The sequence below is a fragment of the Martes martes genome (genome assembly GCF_963455335.1).
Source record: "Martes martes genome assembly, chromosome: 13".
Lineage (NCBI taxonomy): Eukaryota > Metazoa > Chordata > Mammalia > Carnivora > Mustelidae > Martes > Martes martes.
The window spans coordinates 86,337,145-86,354,592 of record NC_137901.1 but is presented as its reverse complement, the minus strand read 5'-3'; the positions used below and the strand labels follow the sequence as shown (position 1 = coordinate 86,354,592).

Sequence of the window (17,448 nt, the reverse complement as noted above, 5' to 3'; positions counted from 1 at the left end):
AGTAAAACTGTATCACTGATGAGTGGTACAAGGTCTCTGCCGTTGAGAAACTCAGTACCTTCGTAGGAAAACAAAACTTCCGTGTGAAGCCATTAGAAGCCATTACCCAGGTCAGGATGGAATTGGTACTAAATTGTGTGAGACAAAGCAAGTTTGGTTCTTACAGGTTTCTTGAGGCTGTGACCGCCGCGATCTGTGAAAAAGGTGTCTGCATGGAAACCATTGGAACACTTCTGGGTAGTGGGACATTTGTCCTCTCTTGCATTTGATGCCATCTTCTGTCCTTTCTGATGGCAGCAGCCTAATTCACTAGCTGTTTGGTCTGTGAGTTCAGGACGGTCAGAAGCTCACTGCTGTGAAAAGGAATAAAATGGAGATAGGATACAGTCTCTTACCAATGAAATTATTTTCTCACTAGAAAGACAAACACTATACATAGGAAATTCTCTTCACATCTTAAAAATGGGTACAAATAATTGAGAGATAGTGACAGGCCTTTTCTTGGCCCTCCTGGATGCCAGGGCACCAGGACCGCTTGCTTTGGCTCTGAAGCCAGCTCTTGGTCTGCTGCCTGCTGGGCTTGAGGGCTGTAAATTACTGACGATTAGTTCTGATTTCACAGAGTAGAATTTTTCTTAACCTTGCCAAAAATGCTAGTGAGTTTGACAGTTTTGATTTTTGCAGACAGGTTATGAATTTGTTCCCTTTTCTTCCTTACACTCAAATTTGTGAAGATTTATAACATGGATGTTACCTGGATTTTGTAATTCTTCACGATATCCTGTTTCATTGACTTGGTGACAGCACTGATTGAAACCCGCACCCAAATCAGAGATTTTTAAAGTGCAGAAGAAAAAAAAATGACTCCAACTGTTCATAACCTTATTCTCCCAGACTTAGAACAGGTACTAGTATTTTCTGGAGCTTTCTGCAGGGGTAGCCCGCTAGCCTCACCCTGACATATCCGACATGGAGTGATATCAAGAGAGATTGGCTTTCTGTGCCACTTTCCCCTCTGTTCCATAATTGGAAAGTCGAAATTACAGACGTGAAGTTTCAGAGCCTATTTCTGTGGTCATTAGACTTTTTCCCTGTAGGCTGGTCCTGTCTTGATTAGATTCACTCTGTTGATTGTGACCAAGGGAAACCAGCTGGTTTTTCTCAACTCTTACTTCCTGCCTCCCGGGGTCAGTACCTCTAAAACACTGAAGTCTCCTAGGTAGAATAGAGCTACTGGATTTCTAAGCCAGATACCTAAAAATACATTTCTTTATTTTCTTCCGCCGTCATCTGTTACAATCACCAGGGTGTTGATTGTAAGTCCCGTTTTCGGAAAGGCAGATGTGTTCCTTGGCCACTTATGTGCTCTGTTTTGGTTTTGTTCCACAGGAAGGTGGAGGACCTTCAGTTCCGGGTTGAGGAAGAATCCATCACGAAAGGCGATCTTGAGGTAAAACCCCTCCGGCTCTCTGCAGCTTTTCTGGGTACCAGTATTCACAAATTCGGATGAGCTCATTGTGCCAGAACAGACAGCAGAGGGAACTTGGGCCGGGCTGGGCTGTGGGCGTGGCCGCGGGTCCGTGGGCCTGGGACGGTGCTGTCCCAACTCCAGTGACCCAGTCAGATTTTTACTACTCTTTTCTTGCGCTTCAAAATTCAAATCCTGGAATTGGAGTTAATCAAGTCATAAATCTGGCGGTCTGTCCACGTGAGACTCTAGATGTTCCTCTGATGATCAGAAATGGCATTGCAAGGAGCACTTTTAACTTCATCACGATAGTCCCCCCAAAAGTTTCGTGCTTTCTCTCAGCTTTGCTTTTCAATTGAGCAGGATCAATTTTTTTATAGTCTTGTAAAAGGAATAAACATGTGTTCCAGTAATCGATTTTTTTAAAAAGTAATTACCCAAAGAAAAAACAAGAGCGATTTCTATATCAGCTTCTTTAACTTCTATGGCGTATTTTACATTCACAGAGATTTCCTTTAGCATCAAGTTTCTCATCTTTAGACAATTATTCATATCAGTTTTTTAGATGCCAGATTCACATGATTTTGATGCTTTTTAAACCACTGCTAGATGTATGACAAATACGAATTACGAAATTATTCAAATTTTGCAGATTTTTGATACTTTAGTCTGTAATATTTTAGTAAAACTTGCACTTGACTGTGCAATTCCCAGAATATCCATTTTTGCTGCTATTACAAGTTCAAAGCCTATTGGTGACCCACGCCATGATTCCATTCCGGGGGCCCTTCCTGATAGGATCTCTGATTCCTTTGGAAATTGTCTTTATAGTCAACCGAGAGTAAGGAAGACATTCTTTGAGTTCTAGTTTTATAAGGCCCAGAATTTAGTGGATTATTCCTAATTCAATAGTTCCCTTCTTTGCTCATTTCATATATGGTGACATTCTTTTAGTTGACTTTCATGTTGTTCTTATCCATTTAAAAACACCCCAGAGTCTCATTAGAAGTTTCACATCCTCATCTGATTCGTGTGAGACACAGCCAAGGGTGTGCTGGGGAGGGGCAAGTGAAATCTTCCCCTCAGCACTAGGCTGGCATAGGCCGGCCAGTAAACTCACTTGAAATCTATCAGAGTTGTTTTGAGACCCTTAACACATAATTGATACTTTAGTGGAATTTCTCCTTTTGTCGATGTTTAATTTTTTCATTTTTTTACTGATAGCAAAAGAGCCAGATTTCTGAAGATCCTGAGAATGTAAGAGGGCACTTAACTGTGTGGAGATTTCCCTTGTTAACCCAGATTGATGACAGATTAAAATGCTTATTGATATACTCAAATACTAACGGCATCATCTGACCTGAGACATTGATCTTAATATCTCTGTGCATGTGGCTTTCAGAGCAGTTACATTTGTATCCTGAAGAGATTGTATGTAATGGATAAGCTGTATAAATCCATTTATTTAATTCATAAGCAAATGTTTGCTTTATAAAAAATTTTGCCAGAAAGAAAAAAAAAAGATCTTGTCTGGGGACCTGGCCTCCTTCACTTAACTCAGAATGTCTTCTCATTTTAATAGAATTATTCTGAAAGAGAGGATAGCTAACTGAAATGTAAAACACATAAGAGGAAGGAATTAGAGAAATTCTGCAGGAAAGTTTTCCCAAACGGTCTTAGAAAGTATTCCAAGTGGAGTAATTTTATTCCCAGGAAGGGAGAAGGGCATTCGGAGGGCCTTTTTGTGAGATTGATTGCCTTTTTGTGAGCTCCCTCTGCTGGCCACTGCCTGCCAGTGCAGGTGACAAGAAATTCAAGTGTCCGCGTGTTGTGGCTGCAGGGTTTTCCCTGAGTTGGTGAAACTAGAGGCGAGCATTCTTCAGTGAAGACACCATGTGCTTTAAATTTATTATTATTGAAGTGCGATTTTTCTAGTAGCCGTGCTACCAGCCATGTAGGTGTTTCTTCTCCCTCCTCCCTCTGATCTGGATCAAATGCCCAACTCAGATCTCACCTGAACAGCCTCCAAAGCGTGGCTTCTTCCCGGGCAAGCTGCCGGCTGGCTGTGATGCCGGTTGACAGAACCTCCCAACTTTTGGCTTTGTTTTACCGCCATCGGAGAATAAAATTAAAACAGAGATTTTTCTCCCTACCACCTCCTGGCAGCTGAAAGAGACAGCTTAAGACCGGACTTTTAAAAGCCTCCGTTCTGAAGGTTTCCTTTTTGTGAAGCTACTTCAGTGATCTGGGTCTCTTCTCTCCTCCCCAAACAGGCTCCGCTGCATCCGGTGTCAGTCTGCATGGGGTCTTCCTCCCGCCTTTCCTGTGCGCTTCTCGCAGAGCCTTTGCTTTCCCTCTCAGTCCCTGTCCCAGAACTTCCCTCTTGGGATGCTCTGTCTTATCGTGAGAAAGGAATACTTTTGAAAGGAGGGGTATCCTGTCCAGTGTAATGTTTTGACCACACACCGAGGCATGGACGGGGATCGCTAGTTCCCTCGCTGTTGATGGCCCAGACAGCTGTCGAGTCCCAGATGGTTTGTGTGCATACCCGCCGGCAAGGCGGTGTCACAGGCATCTGGAAGACCTCTCGATGGGAAGAAGATCACATTCAGTGGATATTTGCTTTTTATCTAGCAGTAGTGAGCTTCCATCCAGAGGACACTAAACTCAGTGTCAGAGGTGAAGAAAGGTTCTGTTGCCTTTTGCTTTTTACCATTAGTTTTGGATTTCAGTTCTTGAGGCTGTGACCCCGATTACGTAGATCTGGATTCAATCCTTTTCTCGTAAAAGCAGGTAAATTGAACAGCTTCTGTCTGAGGCACATATGGACCAAGGGGACTGTCCAGACAGTTAGATTTTGAATTTTTTAAAAAAGATTTTATTTATTTATTTGGCACAGAGAGAGAGAGAGATCACAAGTAGGCAGAGAGAGGAGGAGGAAGCAGGCTCCCTGCTGAGCAGAGAGCCCAGTGCAGGGCTCGATCTCAGGACCCTGAGACCATGACTTGAGCCGAAGGCAGAGGCTTAACCCACTGAGCCACTCAGGCACCCCAGGTTTTGAATTTTATTTCATTATTTCTGTTGAGTATCTAGAGCTGACGCAGATGAAGAAATTTAAAAAACATTTTTTGGGGGGTTCATTTTTTAAATGTTCCATGATGGTTTATACTTGGTTCTCAAGCACACCAACCTCTTTTGTGTTGAAATCCCTAGAGGACCACTGGAGTCAGTGAAAGATAACATTAGCATGGTCTATCCCGTCCTTTAGAGTTTCTTGTCATTTTTGTGTTGCCCGTGATCGTCCAGACACAGATCTGGCCAGCTAGATTTTGTGGCCAGAACCACAAAATATTTAAATTAATACCAGAGGCTGGGAGCAGCTCTGTCCCTAGGTTTTGTCCCTTGGTCTGCTGATAACCCCTCGGGTGGGGAACTGGTTGGGGAAGAGGCCTGTTCAAACTGACATAGAGATTATTTCCCATTGAGTGAGACTCCACTGTTACAAAGAGATTGCCCTCTGGGTTCTCCGTCAGCTTACAGCTAAGTTAAGTGATGACGGGGAGTCTATGAAGTTTTTGAAACACAGTTAAGGATCTTACCAGCTCTTTCTGCATGGAGTTCAAACTCATGCCTCTGTGCCGAGTCACCCATTTCTCACTCCTGAGCTGATAATGGCTCCATCCTAGGATGGAGAAGACGAGCCCTTCACCAGCTCCCAATTTCTCTCCTGGTCTGAGTCTCCTAGATGGAGGCCGTCAGACGTAATTATTACTGAATTTTCCCCTTGTAAATATGATCCCCTCCTTTTTCTCCTTGGTGACAAACCGTTTTTGGAGACCCCACTGTTGGAAGGAAACTAGGGAACTGGGAAATGTTGCTAAGAATGCCAGACCCTTTTGGCTCATCTCAGCAAAGGCCACTGGTGTGATTTTCTCAGCTCTGGTTTCTGGATTCCCTTCATTAGGCTTAACGCTTCATGCTTGTTCACATCATAGCACTGGGATCTGCCCTCGGGACTTACTGGACACTTGGAGGATTTATGAGCTTGTGTTGGCCATATTTAGGGGGATGGCAGTGGTCATTTTGAGGGTCAATTTATTTGTTGAAAGTCACCGCGTCAGTTACATACACAGGAATGTCAAACAGCTGTTGCGGGGAGGGGGAAATTGATAGTTTAGAGGAATATTAACGATTCTAATTTGTGCTGATCAACCTCACTTATCAATGTAACTTATATTTGGCTGCACGCATCTGACACCGCTCATCCTGCCTCACGTGTTTCCACTTCCGTCGTTCTCCGTAGACTAGCTCGCGTCCCCTGCCCACCTCATCCTTTCATCCGGCAGCGTTCGTCCGCACCCCAGCCTCCCCATCTCCGCCCGTCCTCTGCCCTTCTCCATTTCCCTTTTCGTTCATCCTTTGGCGGAAGGTACTGGTGGCTCAGCCTGCATGCCGCTGTCTCTCCTCTCGTGCTGGCATGTCACGGTGGCACTGTTGTGTTCTCTTCCTCTTCCTTTTTACTAACAGACGCAGACCAAACTGGAGCATGCCCGCATTAAGGAGCTTGAACAGAGCCTGCTCTTTGAAAAGACCAAAGCTGACAAACTCCAGAGGGAGTTAGAAGACACTAGGGTAATGGTTTTCACTGTTTAATGAAGCAGACCCGTGTATGTGAATGGTGACGCCTCGGGGGACGTGCCTTGGCCCAGTGGTTCCACCTGAGTTTGGTCCTGGTGCCGCTCAGGGGCTCAAGAGCGTAGACTGATGGGTAGGCACGGCTGTTGCAAATCCAGTCTTTTGTCCAAGGTAAAGACTCATTCCTTTGGTTGACTCAACCAAAACCAAGGTCAGAAGCTCTCCAACTGTATGTAGACTGCGTGGACGTCCACAGCCACATTTGAGGCTCTTTGTATCAGTACCTTGAAATACGTCTCTCCAGTTTGCCACGAGCAGTCAATTGTCCTCTTGTTCTCATATTCCCAGTGACAGGGTTTTCTGAAGAATTTTTTTTATTGTTGTTTTACTTTACCTCTCTTTTCCTGCCTTCTTCCCTGACCTGTAGAGGGAATTGAAACACTGGCTCTTCTGAATGAGAGTTAAGGACTTTCATCCCAGTGACGTTTTTTTCTTGATACCTGATCTGTCTTTGCACTTCCCTCCTTTTTGTCACCAGTAGGTGAAAATCTCAGCCGTCAGGAGGGAGAAGTGTGCTGAGAACAGAATCACCCTACAGCCCCGGCTCACTGTCTTTGGCCCCTGGAGCCAGTGCATGAGTCAGGTTTTCACTTGTTGGTGTATCTCAGCACCTGCAGAGTGCTGACCGGTGCCTGGCACTGTTCAGAGCACGGCCCCGGCATTAACGTACTCGGTCTCACCTCAACCCCAAGGGACGGTGGCATCGCCCCCATTTTGCAGACGAGGATGCTGAGGGATGGAGAGGTTAAATAATTTGCCTAAGGTTACACAGCAGATAGGAATAGTGGAGCCAGAAATTGTACCTGGAACACTTGGCCCCAGAGTCTGTGCTCTTGACCACCACAGGATGGAGTCTGTTTGTTTCAGAGGTAGTTTTGTGCTGGAGAATTCAATAAATAATCCGAGTCATTTACACATAAGAGGACATCTATGTATATATATACCTTTTAAATCACAAATTTGACTGTCAGTGGCTAAATTGCCCAGATCCTCAACTATAAAATTTTAAAAAATTACTCTGTCTCTGATCAAATTTGGTATCGCTGATTTTTTTCTTTTGAATCACTAGTATTTGTAGAAATTTCCTCTGTTGAGAAATCATTGACCGATCTAAAAATCTAGCTAGCTGAGCAATTTTTCTTCTCTAAATCATAAGCTTTTCTTTTTTTAAAAGAGAAAATGTTCTCAGTTGGCCTCAAAAGTAAAGGTATCTCCTTTGTGTTTGGTAAGGAAAAAATCCCGGTAGTTTGTCAATGTTTCTTTCTCACCTGAGAGCCAAAGACTTGATCTGGGAAATATAAGGGACTGATGATAAGATTGGGCTCCTTTCGTGGGAATGGCTGTTGAAGCAAGGAAATACATATATATATATATATATATATATATATCTCCATTTTTTTTTTAACCTGTGAACTCCTCCTACGTACCTTTGTCAGCAAACAACTCAGATGGATGCCTTTTCTTTTCCCCCGTGGATGAGAAGGCATCATTTGCAACCTAGTGTACCCAACTGTTCCAGATTCAGACTGTTGTCTTTCTAATAAGAAGTCATGCCTTTCATCGGATCCTCACTCATGCTTGGCCAAGTGTCAAACCAGCCAGTGAGCCGCCCGAGTTCCCTGTCACCTCCTTTCCTCTTAGGAAGCGCTTTAGACGTCCTCCCAGCCAGTAAGCCCAGTTTATGCGCCGGGTGTTTGCTGCCACAGGGAAAGTCACCAGAATGAGAAATGATACCTGACTTTTATGGCCTCATCCTGGTGGGAGAGGCAGACACGTAGCTTTGCTCAAGGGCAAACTTTGGGAAGTAAAACAAAACAAAAACGGAAGAGCTGTGGAAATGCTACAGTGTAATTACACTGTTCTTTTTTCACTTATTTTTTATTTGACATTGACTGATAGAGAACTCTTGTCTCTTTGGATTTATTCAGATCCCAGACCTTGTAGCGTTGGGGTTTATTAATGTTTTGTACCTTATTCTGTGGCAACAAACTCTTGGACGCCCCATCCCCTGCCCCAGAAAAAAGCCCGTAAATAAACGTCTTTAACCCAGAGCATCTGTAGCCCTGAAGCACACACCGTAGCTGGCTCTGAAGTAGTTAGCGACTCCTCATGCCGTTTCGGACTCAGTTGCTTTCTTTTCCCAGCCCTTTGTGGACGTGTTAATGTGCGTCCGTATCACAGCCCGTAGGTGGACAGAGGAAGCAAAGGAAACACGTCCATCACTTTCTGTCCCAGTAAAGGCAATGAGGGAGAAGAGCCTTCAACCCGGAGGAGTTTTGATTCTTGAAATTTGTTTTTAAATCATTCATGTTCCCTTCTCTTTCCCAGGTTAGTCCAATAATTCATTTTTATGCCCGAAGCGACCAATTCCCACATATTTTGTGCCCTACACTGACTGACTGGCTTACAGGTATCAGAGGGAAGTCATTTCTTAAGAGAGAAGGACACAGGTTAAGAAAGTGTTTTTCCTAGTCCTGGGGTGTTTTAAAAAAGCAGATTTCTGGGTACGGTCCCAGAGCTTAAGTAGAATCAAAACATGTGGGAGCACACGGGAACCCGCACTTCAGATCGGCATCCCAGGAGACGCGCATACTAAATTCTGAGAACCACTGGGTTAGGGGAGCAAGAGATGTACGTTAAAATGCCAATTGAATTATCTAAAAGGGGGGACTCTCTAAAGACTCATGTATATAATTGAAGGTAAGTAATTGTTCCTATTTTGTCTTTCTAAAAAAAAAAGTAAAGTATTTCTTCATTATCCAGATAAAGCTCTTATTCTACCGCTGATTCCCCGTAACATTTGATAGATAATATCACACCTTTTATACCAGTCATAGGCCACATAATAGAATACCAACCACATGTATGTAATCACAAACTCTCTGCCACCCACATTAATAGACTTTTTTAGTAGATAGAGAAACAGGTAAAATTAGTAATATATTTGATTTAAGCCAGCTTATCCAAAATAACATCATTTCATCATGTAATCAGTATAAAAATTATCAACAAGATATTTTATGTTCCCCCCTCCCAAGTCTTCAGAATCTGTCTCTGTTAGCCTTACAGCATCGGTCACATTTCTGGTGCTCAGGGGCCATGTGTGCTATTACACCAGACAGCACAGGTCTTTAAAATCACCCGCATTAGATAAGTGAGCATTTACACATGCCGGGTGCAGCAGAGAAGGGAAAAGCCAGGTAAAATGAGGAGGCTTCTGTCTTCCCTCAGCTGGACATACATGAGAACTTTGAAAGCCATTCTTTCCAGTAACTTACCATCAATTGATGGGCCCTTCTCTAAGTTTCTTCAGAGGAGAAAGAAGTAATTCCAGAGTAAGTTAAATTGCACATCAATTTTCGATTCCTTGAGCATCTCAGGCTGGTGGAAGTTGGCCAAAGACGACGACACTGGGGTTCTCAGAGTTGGGCTTCCTCCCTGACGGCAGTTAGAGGTGGGGCAGCCTTCCGGGGTTCACGCTAGCTCCACGGCTGCCTGAGGTGGGGGAGTTATTAAAGATCTTCCAGGTTAAAGAAGATCATCAGTGACTGGTTATTTACGTGATTTGTTTTTCTTTGAACTGCGGTTACTAGGTGGCTACGGTGTCGGAAAAGTCCCGTATAATGGAACTAGAAAAAGACCTAGCATTGAGAGCGCAGGAGGTAGCTGAACTGCGGAGGAGGCTAGAGTCCCATAAGCCTGCTGGGGATGTTGACATGTCACTCTCCTTTTTGCAAGAGATAAGCTCTTTGCAAGAAAAGTTAGAAGCCGCCCGTGCTGACCACCAGAGAGAAATCACTTCTCTGAAGGAGCAGTTTGGAGTCCGTGAAGATACACATCAGAAGGAGATAAAGGCTCTTCAGGCTGCCACAGAGAAGCTTTCCAAAGAGAACGAGTCCTTGAAAAGCAAGCTTGATCACGCCAACAAGGAGAACTCCGATGTGATCGCCCTGTGGAAGTCCAAGCTGGAGACAGCCATCGCGTCCCACCAGCAGGCGATGGAGGAGCTGAAGGTGTCCTTCAGCAAAGGGGTCGGGACGGAGACAGCAGAGTTTGCTGAGTTAAAAACACAGATAGAGAAGATGAGACTGGATTACCAGCACGAAATAGAAAATCTGCAGAACAAACAAGACTCTGAAAGATCTGCTCACGCGAAAGAGCTAGAAGCCCTCAGAGGTCAGCTGATGGCGGTCATTGCAGAGAAGGAGAGCAGCCTGGAAGCCCTCAAGGCGAAACTGGACAGAGCGGAAGACCAGCATCTGGTAGAAATGGAGGACACCTTGAACAAATTGCAGGAAGCTGAAATAAAGGTAAAGGAGCTAGAGGTACTACAAGCCAAATGCAGTGAACAAACCAAGGTTATTGATAATTTTGCATCACAGCTCAAGGCTACTGAAGAAAAGCTCTTGGATCTTGATGCACTTCAGAAAGCCAGTTCCGAAGGTAAATCGGAAATCGAGAAACTTAGACAGCAGCTTGAGGCAGCCGAGAAACAGATAAAAAATTTAGAGATTGAAAAGGATACTGAAAGTGGCAAGGTTTGTATTGACATCCTCCGTCCTTTTATTTTCTGCTTGTCAGTCTCACTTTGCGTTGTACGTCACTTTGGAATGGAGCTCATTCATCTTCCAGATTCCCGATTTGCTTACAGCAGCCTGCCCGGTGCTAGTGGATTTCCCAGTTGGCGTGCAGTGTCCGCTGAGTATCTTGAGTGTGGTTTCATCTGAGGAGATTAGAGAAAATAATGGCTCAACCAGGTTAATTTATTTTGGTTTCTTAGCATCTGTGTACTTAACGACTTTGTCTCTGGGACATGCTCTGTGCTCTGTTTAAGCTTGGTTCTAGTCTCTAATTTCTTTTTAAAGATATATTTCATTAAGAGAGAGAGAGCACATGTGCAGGAAGAGGGGCAGAGGGAGAGAGAGAGAATCTCAAGTAGCCTCCCTGCTGAGCTCGGAGCCTGACGTGGGGCTCGATCCCCTGACCCTAAGATCATGACCTGAGCCAAAGTCAAGAGTCAGATGCTCAACGGACTGAGCTACGCATGTGCCCCTGTAATCTCTTTTAAAATAGAGAACGCCCTAAGAGGGTGGTATTAAGGTAAATGAAGGAATAGACAAGAAAGAAGCTTATATGATTATCTCCTCCTCCTTTGCATTTACATCATTGTCCTGTCCATCAGCCCTTGTGCAAACACAGCTGTGGACGCTGAGTGCCACGGGACTGGCGGGACTGGTCAGTTAACACGCTGTGATAAGTAGACAGAAGAATAAGGTTCAGAGCCCGGAGCCCTTCGCATCGCTGCTTCTGGCCTATTGGAGGGCTTTTCCTATGCCGCAGTGAGAATGCCTACTATTTCTTGCCTTTTTGAGGACAGACAGACAAGTATGCTTTTGGTCGAGGCATAGGAAATTGCATGAAACATTGGCCAGCTACATCCCTGTCTAATTAGCCTTGCCAAATGTCGTCTTCATCTTTAAGGACTGTTTGAGGAATGAATGGTCCCAGTCCTCCTACCACCAGTGGGAGTGCTGTGCTGATGCCCAGTGTTCTGAGCTTTTTATGGGAGAAAATACTTCTTGGATGAAGGGTTGTAAGATTAGATGGGGGAGGTGGGAGGACAGACTGAAAAATCGCCAAGTAACCTTAGTTGAAGATGACAAGCTAATTACAGGAAGATTTTCTCAAATCTCCTCACTTGGATCCGAAATACCAATCAAATCACAAAAATTAATTAATAGAGAATCCATAGCTAAGGGTTGGTCAAATTTTTTTACGTCAAGATTTGATGAAAACCAATTTCTGATTACTATTGCCGGTGCATTTTAAATTTTTTTATCTTTTTTTAACGTTCAACTGCTTTAAGCACATACAAACACAGAGGAAATAACAGGCTGCATGTCTGCATTCTTCCTGCTTGATGGCCTTTAAAGTCCAGAAAATGAAGTTGCTTGACTTAGCTATTTAGAAAATAAGCGTCTGCACTTTCTGCTTTAGATCATGTGGATATTCCAGATTTTGGTATAGAAAAATACTCCTTTTGACTATTTTAAATAGTCATTAGATCGTAGTATCTAGAACTGATTGTGCAAAGTCATTGCCTTCTTAAAATTAACTAAAAAACAAAAACAACAACAACAAAATAGTTTCTTGTTGTTTTCTTTAACCCATGCCTTTATTCCTTTCAGTTTTATTTGGTTGTGTTTGTTTCTCATATGTTTTTTATATTTGTTTTACTTTTTGTTCCTCATTCATTCTTTTTTGTTTCCTCGTGTTGGTTTGCTTCTGCACCATGTAACTCTGTACGGTAGGCTAGTAGCGTTACCAGAGAGCTTCAGGGGAGAGAGCTAACACTTAATAACCTTCAGGAAAACTTGCGTGAAGTCAGTCAAGTGAAAGAGGCTTTGGAAAAAGAACTTCAGATTTTGGTAAGTACCTCTCGGGAATCGGACTCTCAGGGTTTCTGGCCATTTGAATAACGTTCCTGGTTTAAAACAAAAATCTCCAAAAAGAAAGAAGTATTGGACCTCTTTCCCTTTCTCTTTCAAAGTATTCATTTAAATTGAGTGTATTAGTCCTGGGCTGGTAAGTACCTTGAAGGGAATCGGATCAAACCCGACCTAGCAATAAAGGTAGGTGTTACTCTTTCTTTCTCTAAATCTGTCCTTTGCCTCTAGTAAATTGGTAAATGAGCCGCTTTGGCGTGTGATTGCCTGGTTTTGCTAAACACAGGGGCCACCCAAGCTTATATGCCCAGCACATGGGGGTTTCATTTACAATGAGGTTTAGGCCGTGCCTTCTCCCTCCTTGTGACAGCACGCTGGAGAGCGCGGTGCTGGACCGTTGGCACCCCCTGTTTGCACGGAGTCCAAGAATCCTTTCTTCCAACTCACTATAACCCACATCAGCAAATTATATTTCGCATCTGTCCTCTCGCCTTAATCACAAGTTGTAAGACATTTTATTTTTCTTGCCTCTTCTCAACTGTTCTCCCTTCTTCCTGCATCAAAAACTGAACTTAGTCAAGGCTGACCACCGTAAGCACACAGCACGGGAAAGGAAAGTCGTAGGCTTATGGAGAAACCGGGAAAGAGAAACGTGAGTTAGGGAGGGACACTTGTCTTAGGTCCTCTACACACCATCTCTTCCCAGCTTATTACACTTCTGTGCTAGTACCAGAGGTGAATAAGTGTTTGCTTTTTTTTTAAGTGCCAATATTACTAAGTTCTACTTTTTCAAATGTCAAGTATGTAGCTGCACTGTTCACTATTGTAGCCACTGTCCACATATGACTGTATACATTTAAATGAATTAAAATTAAATAAAATTTAAAACTCAGTTCTTCACTTGTGCTAGCCACATTGTAAGTGCTTAATAGCCTCATTTGGCTAGTGGCTACCATACTGAACAGCACAGGATAGACTATTTCTGTCATGGTGGATGGTTCTGTTGGGCAGTTTTGATATACAGTGTTTTAGCTACATTTTGAGAGCAAGTTGGCCTGGGAATCATGATTTTCTAATATTATGGCCTTTAAAAAATGTGTTTTGAGTTCCCCACTGTTTCTCTGACCTCGCCTCCCCGCCCCCTCCCAAACTTTGAGGCTATTTACTTTTCTTTTAAGTTAGTGTACACCTCTGTGTACTCTGAAGAGAAAATTTGCCACCTAAGTCTGGCTCTGGGGACAACACAGGGGACAACCTTTGGGCTTTGGTGGACTTGTGTGGCTTGTGTGCCCATTTTATTCGCAATCCTAAATAGTTAGATATACTCACTGAAAATTTTTCTTGGTGCATCCAGCTCAAAATTCATCTCAGGAAAACCAGGAGAACATTGTGTGTTTTCATTTTGTTTGTTTTTTGTTTTTAAATCTATTGTCATGTTCAGAAAAGAGTAGGTGAGCGGTGGGCCTTTTTGGTTTAAGAAGTAGTTGATAGTAGTTTAAAGATACTGGCTCTGATTACTCTCAGACAGAAAAACACTGCAGAATTCTGACCACTGTCTCAGGCAGATTGCTGAAGAGAAGTTCTGCCGCTTGAGGGTGGCAGCGTAGAAAAAAGCATATGCATGTGCCACATGTATGCCCAAGCACACACGTATGCACGTTCACACATGCGTACAGATGTACATGCATGCTCGGGCCAGGACATGGATGTAAGCCCCGTTCCCCTTTGTCACGTACATGCACGGTATATATATATGGTAGTATTTGGCGTTGACACGTTTTTAAGTATAAATTTTAATGAAACAAAATCGGTCACAAAAAGTAGATAGTGTTGTAGTTATAACGGGTTGAAACGTTTTATTTCTGCAATTTGAAATCTTTCTGTTCTGAAGATCCCATTCTTAATTTTAGAAAGAAAAGTTCGCTGAAGCTTCGGAGGAGGCAGTCTCTGTTCAGAGAAGCATGCAAGGTATGTCTTACTAAGTATGGCTTCGGAGAATGTCAGGTTCCCAAGCTGGAGCTGGCCTCTGGAGTACAGGGAATAGGTGGCTCGTGCAGTCTGACGTCATGCTTCCAGAAGCTTCCGCAGCACACGGAAATGCCAGATTGCCCTGGCTTCCTAAAGCCTCAGACTCCCAATTACTTCATTCTTCTTGTGACTAAAGGCTTGTTCCATGTAAAAATTAAGTATACTTGGGAAAAATCTTATCTTATCTTGATCTTTAGTCGTTGATAGCTTTATTGAATTTTAGCTGGGAATAAGAGAGAGAGGCCTCGAAAGGTTTGCCCCATGCCTGCCTAACCCACAGATATGGGGAGGTGAAAAGAGATGCATCCTTTCTTCTCTAGTCATTACACAGTGGTTTGCTGTTGTAATGGGACTCTTTAGTATTTGTGTCCTCTCAAATCCCCAGTATGTGATTTGATTTAGTTGTAAGACTGTCAACCTCTAGATGGCTTACTAAGTATGAAATATATTAAACTTTTAACTCTATCCTCAATAGAAACTGTAAATAAATTACACCAAAAGGAGGAACAGTTTAATGCACTGTCTACTGAATTGGAGAAGTTGAGAGAAAATTTAACAGGTAAGTGGTCTGTGTTTACTAAGCACTGAACACAGTAGGTTTCCTAGGATTTGAAATAACTGTAGTACATTACAATAACATTATTCAGGGGTCACTTCTCTCCTTAACGTAGTATAATGTGATAAAATACTTGCTTGAGATCTGTAACCTCTGCAAACCCTCTCTGCCCTGTTTTCGAACAAGTCGGAATCCACCACACATCACCACTCCTCCCACTGTCCTTGATTCAAGCCCACCATCGTCTTTCACTTGAGCTGCTGTAACAGCTGGCTGCCTGCTCTGCCTGCTTCTGCCCTCATCTCCTTCAGTCCATTTCCAACACAGCAGCCAGAGCCGTCCTTCTGCTAAGTCGGGTCATGTCACTTTTCTGCTCAAGATCATCCAGTGACTCCCATCTCACTGAAGAGTAAAATCTGGAGTCCTTACCAATGTCAAGCCCTGTTACCTCTCTGATGACCTCTCATACTATCCTTCCAACCATATTGGCCTTGTTGGTAATACTTGCAAGTCAAGCATTTTTGTGCCTCAGGGCCTTTGCACTTGATTTCCCTAAGTTTCTTCCGGTCTTTGCTTAAATGTCACCATCCAGAGAGGTCCCGCCCAAGATTTTAGCCCATCAACTCCTTCTTGATTCCTTTCTCTGCTTGTATTTTTTTCCCCTCTTAGCAATTAACACTATTTTTATACTATTTGTGTTTGTTTGTTTGATCTTGTTTCTTGTCCATCATCTTGGCTAGAATATGATTTTCATGAGGGCAGGGATTGCTATATACAAATATTCCCAGATGCGGTCAATAAACTTGTTGACTGTAACACTACAGTGATTTTTTTCTATATATATTCAGATATGGAAGCAAAATTTAGAGAGAGGGATGAAAGAGAACAGCAGTTGATAAAGGCGAAGGAAAAGCTGGAGAACGACATTGCAGAAATAATGAAGATGTCTGGAGATAATTCTTCTCAGCTGACAAAAATGAATGACGAGTTACGTCTAAAAGAAAGGTATGTATGAATGGTTGTAAGGGCGCCTGATTCAGGTTCGCCTCTGAAGCGCGGTCTAGGAGGGAGGCGAGCCAAAATTCAGGATTGTTCTGTTTTTTTGTTTTTGTTTTTGTTTTTGTTTTTTAAGATTTTATTTATTTATTTGACAGAGATCACAAGTAGGCAGAGAGGCAGGCAGGGAGAGAGAGGAGGAAGCAGGCTCTCTATGGAGCAGAGAGCTGGACGTGGGGCTCGATCCCAGGATCCTGGGATCATGACCCGAGCCTAAGGCAGAGGCTTTAACCCACTGAGCCACCCTGGCGCCCCAGAATTGTTCTGTTTTAAGGTTTCCTGTCGCTCTTCCTTTTTTCTTACTATGTGAGTGTCTGCTTAAATCAACTATGGAACCTTCTAAGCAATACAGTATTAGAGGCTTTTTGATGGCTTGTAAAGAAAAGGCAGGAGTTTACAGGGGTGGGAACATCTTTCACAGGCAGCTAACGATAGTTTTAGGCTGTTTCAGTGTAACAAAGGGTAACCCATATTACAGGCTAACTGGGTATGTGCCCTGCGCCCTGTGACAGCTTTAGTGGAGTGGGTTTTCCAATTGTCCTAGTAATCCTGTGACGTGAGTGTGTTCTTGTTCCCATCTTGAGGAGAAGGGAATTGAGGCTTCGTGAGGTGATGTGACTTGCCCTCGATTTCAGGCCTGTGCGGCCGGCCCCGGGGCCCCTGCCGGTCATCAGCAGTACCTGCTACTGCCACGAGCTACAGCTTCTGTCTCCGCCCCTCCTGTCTTTATTCTGAGGCTATTCTTGCTTTGAGCTTTCTTTTCTTTTCATAGCTGCCGGGTAAAAATCAAACGTTTTATTTTGTAAGGCAAAAACTTTGAGAGGACATTTTAGGGCCATGAGACCCATGATTCTGAAAGTGTGACTGGTTGGCAGTTAGGTTTATCTCTGGCCATGCACCCCCACAGTTCAGCGTGATGGTGACGGGGGGGGTGGGGTGGGGGGAGGTTGGCACCTGGGCTTTGATTGGCCACCTGTGGTCAGACTTGCTGGGGGGGGGCAGGGGGAGTGGGCCGCACAGGTGGTGGTGGCCTGGTGCCCCAGGGAGCTCCAGCTCTGCAGGTGTCGGATGGCCCAGAGGGACCATCCAAGTTTCCCTCCTCTGTTCTCGGAGTCCTCTGATCGCCCGTTCTCTAGGTTTGTGTCACACATTTTCTGTACGTCTTATTGACCCACATTGGTATCTGGAGGCTAGATCTT

At 43.8% G+C, this 17,448-nt stretch overlaps 1 protein-coding gene across 3 annotated transcripts in view; it reads left to right on the top strand.

The window, feature by feature from the left end:
• CLIP1 (CAP-Gly domain containing linker protein 1) overlaps positions 1–17,448 on the top strand; it is a 118,580-nt gene that overhangs the window by 60,213 nt on the left and 40,919 nt on the right. For 2 of the 3 annotated variants that reach the window (XM_080821557.1, XM_080821559.1), the window contains exons 8-13: positions 1,390–1,450; positions 9,757–10,701; positions 12,475–12,591; positions 14,520–14,577; positions 15,113–15,196; positions 16,042–16,198. In XM_080821557.1, coding sequence (XP_080677683.1) covers positions 1,390–1,450; positions 9,757–10,701; positions 12,475–12,591; positions 14,520–14,577; positions 15,113–15,196; positions 16,042–16,198 — 1,422 coding nt within the window. The remainder of the gene's footprint in view (positions 1–1,389; positions 1,451–9,756; positions 10,702–12,474; positions 12,592–14,519; positions 14,578–15,112; positions 15,197–16,041; positions 16,199–17,448) is intronic. The other variant, XM_080821558.1, reaches the window with a different exon arrangement.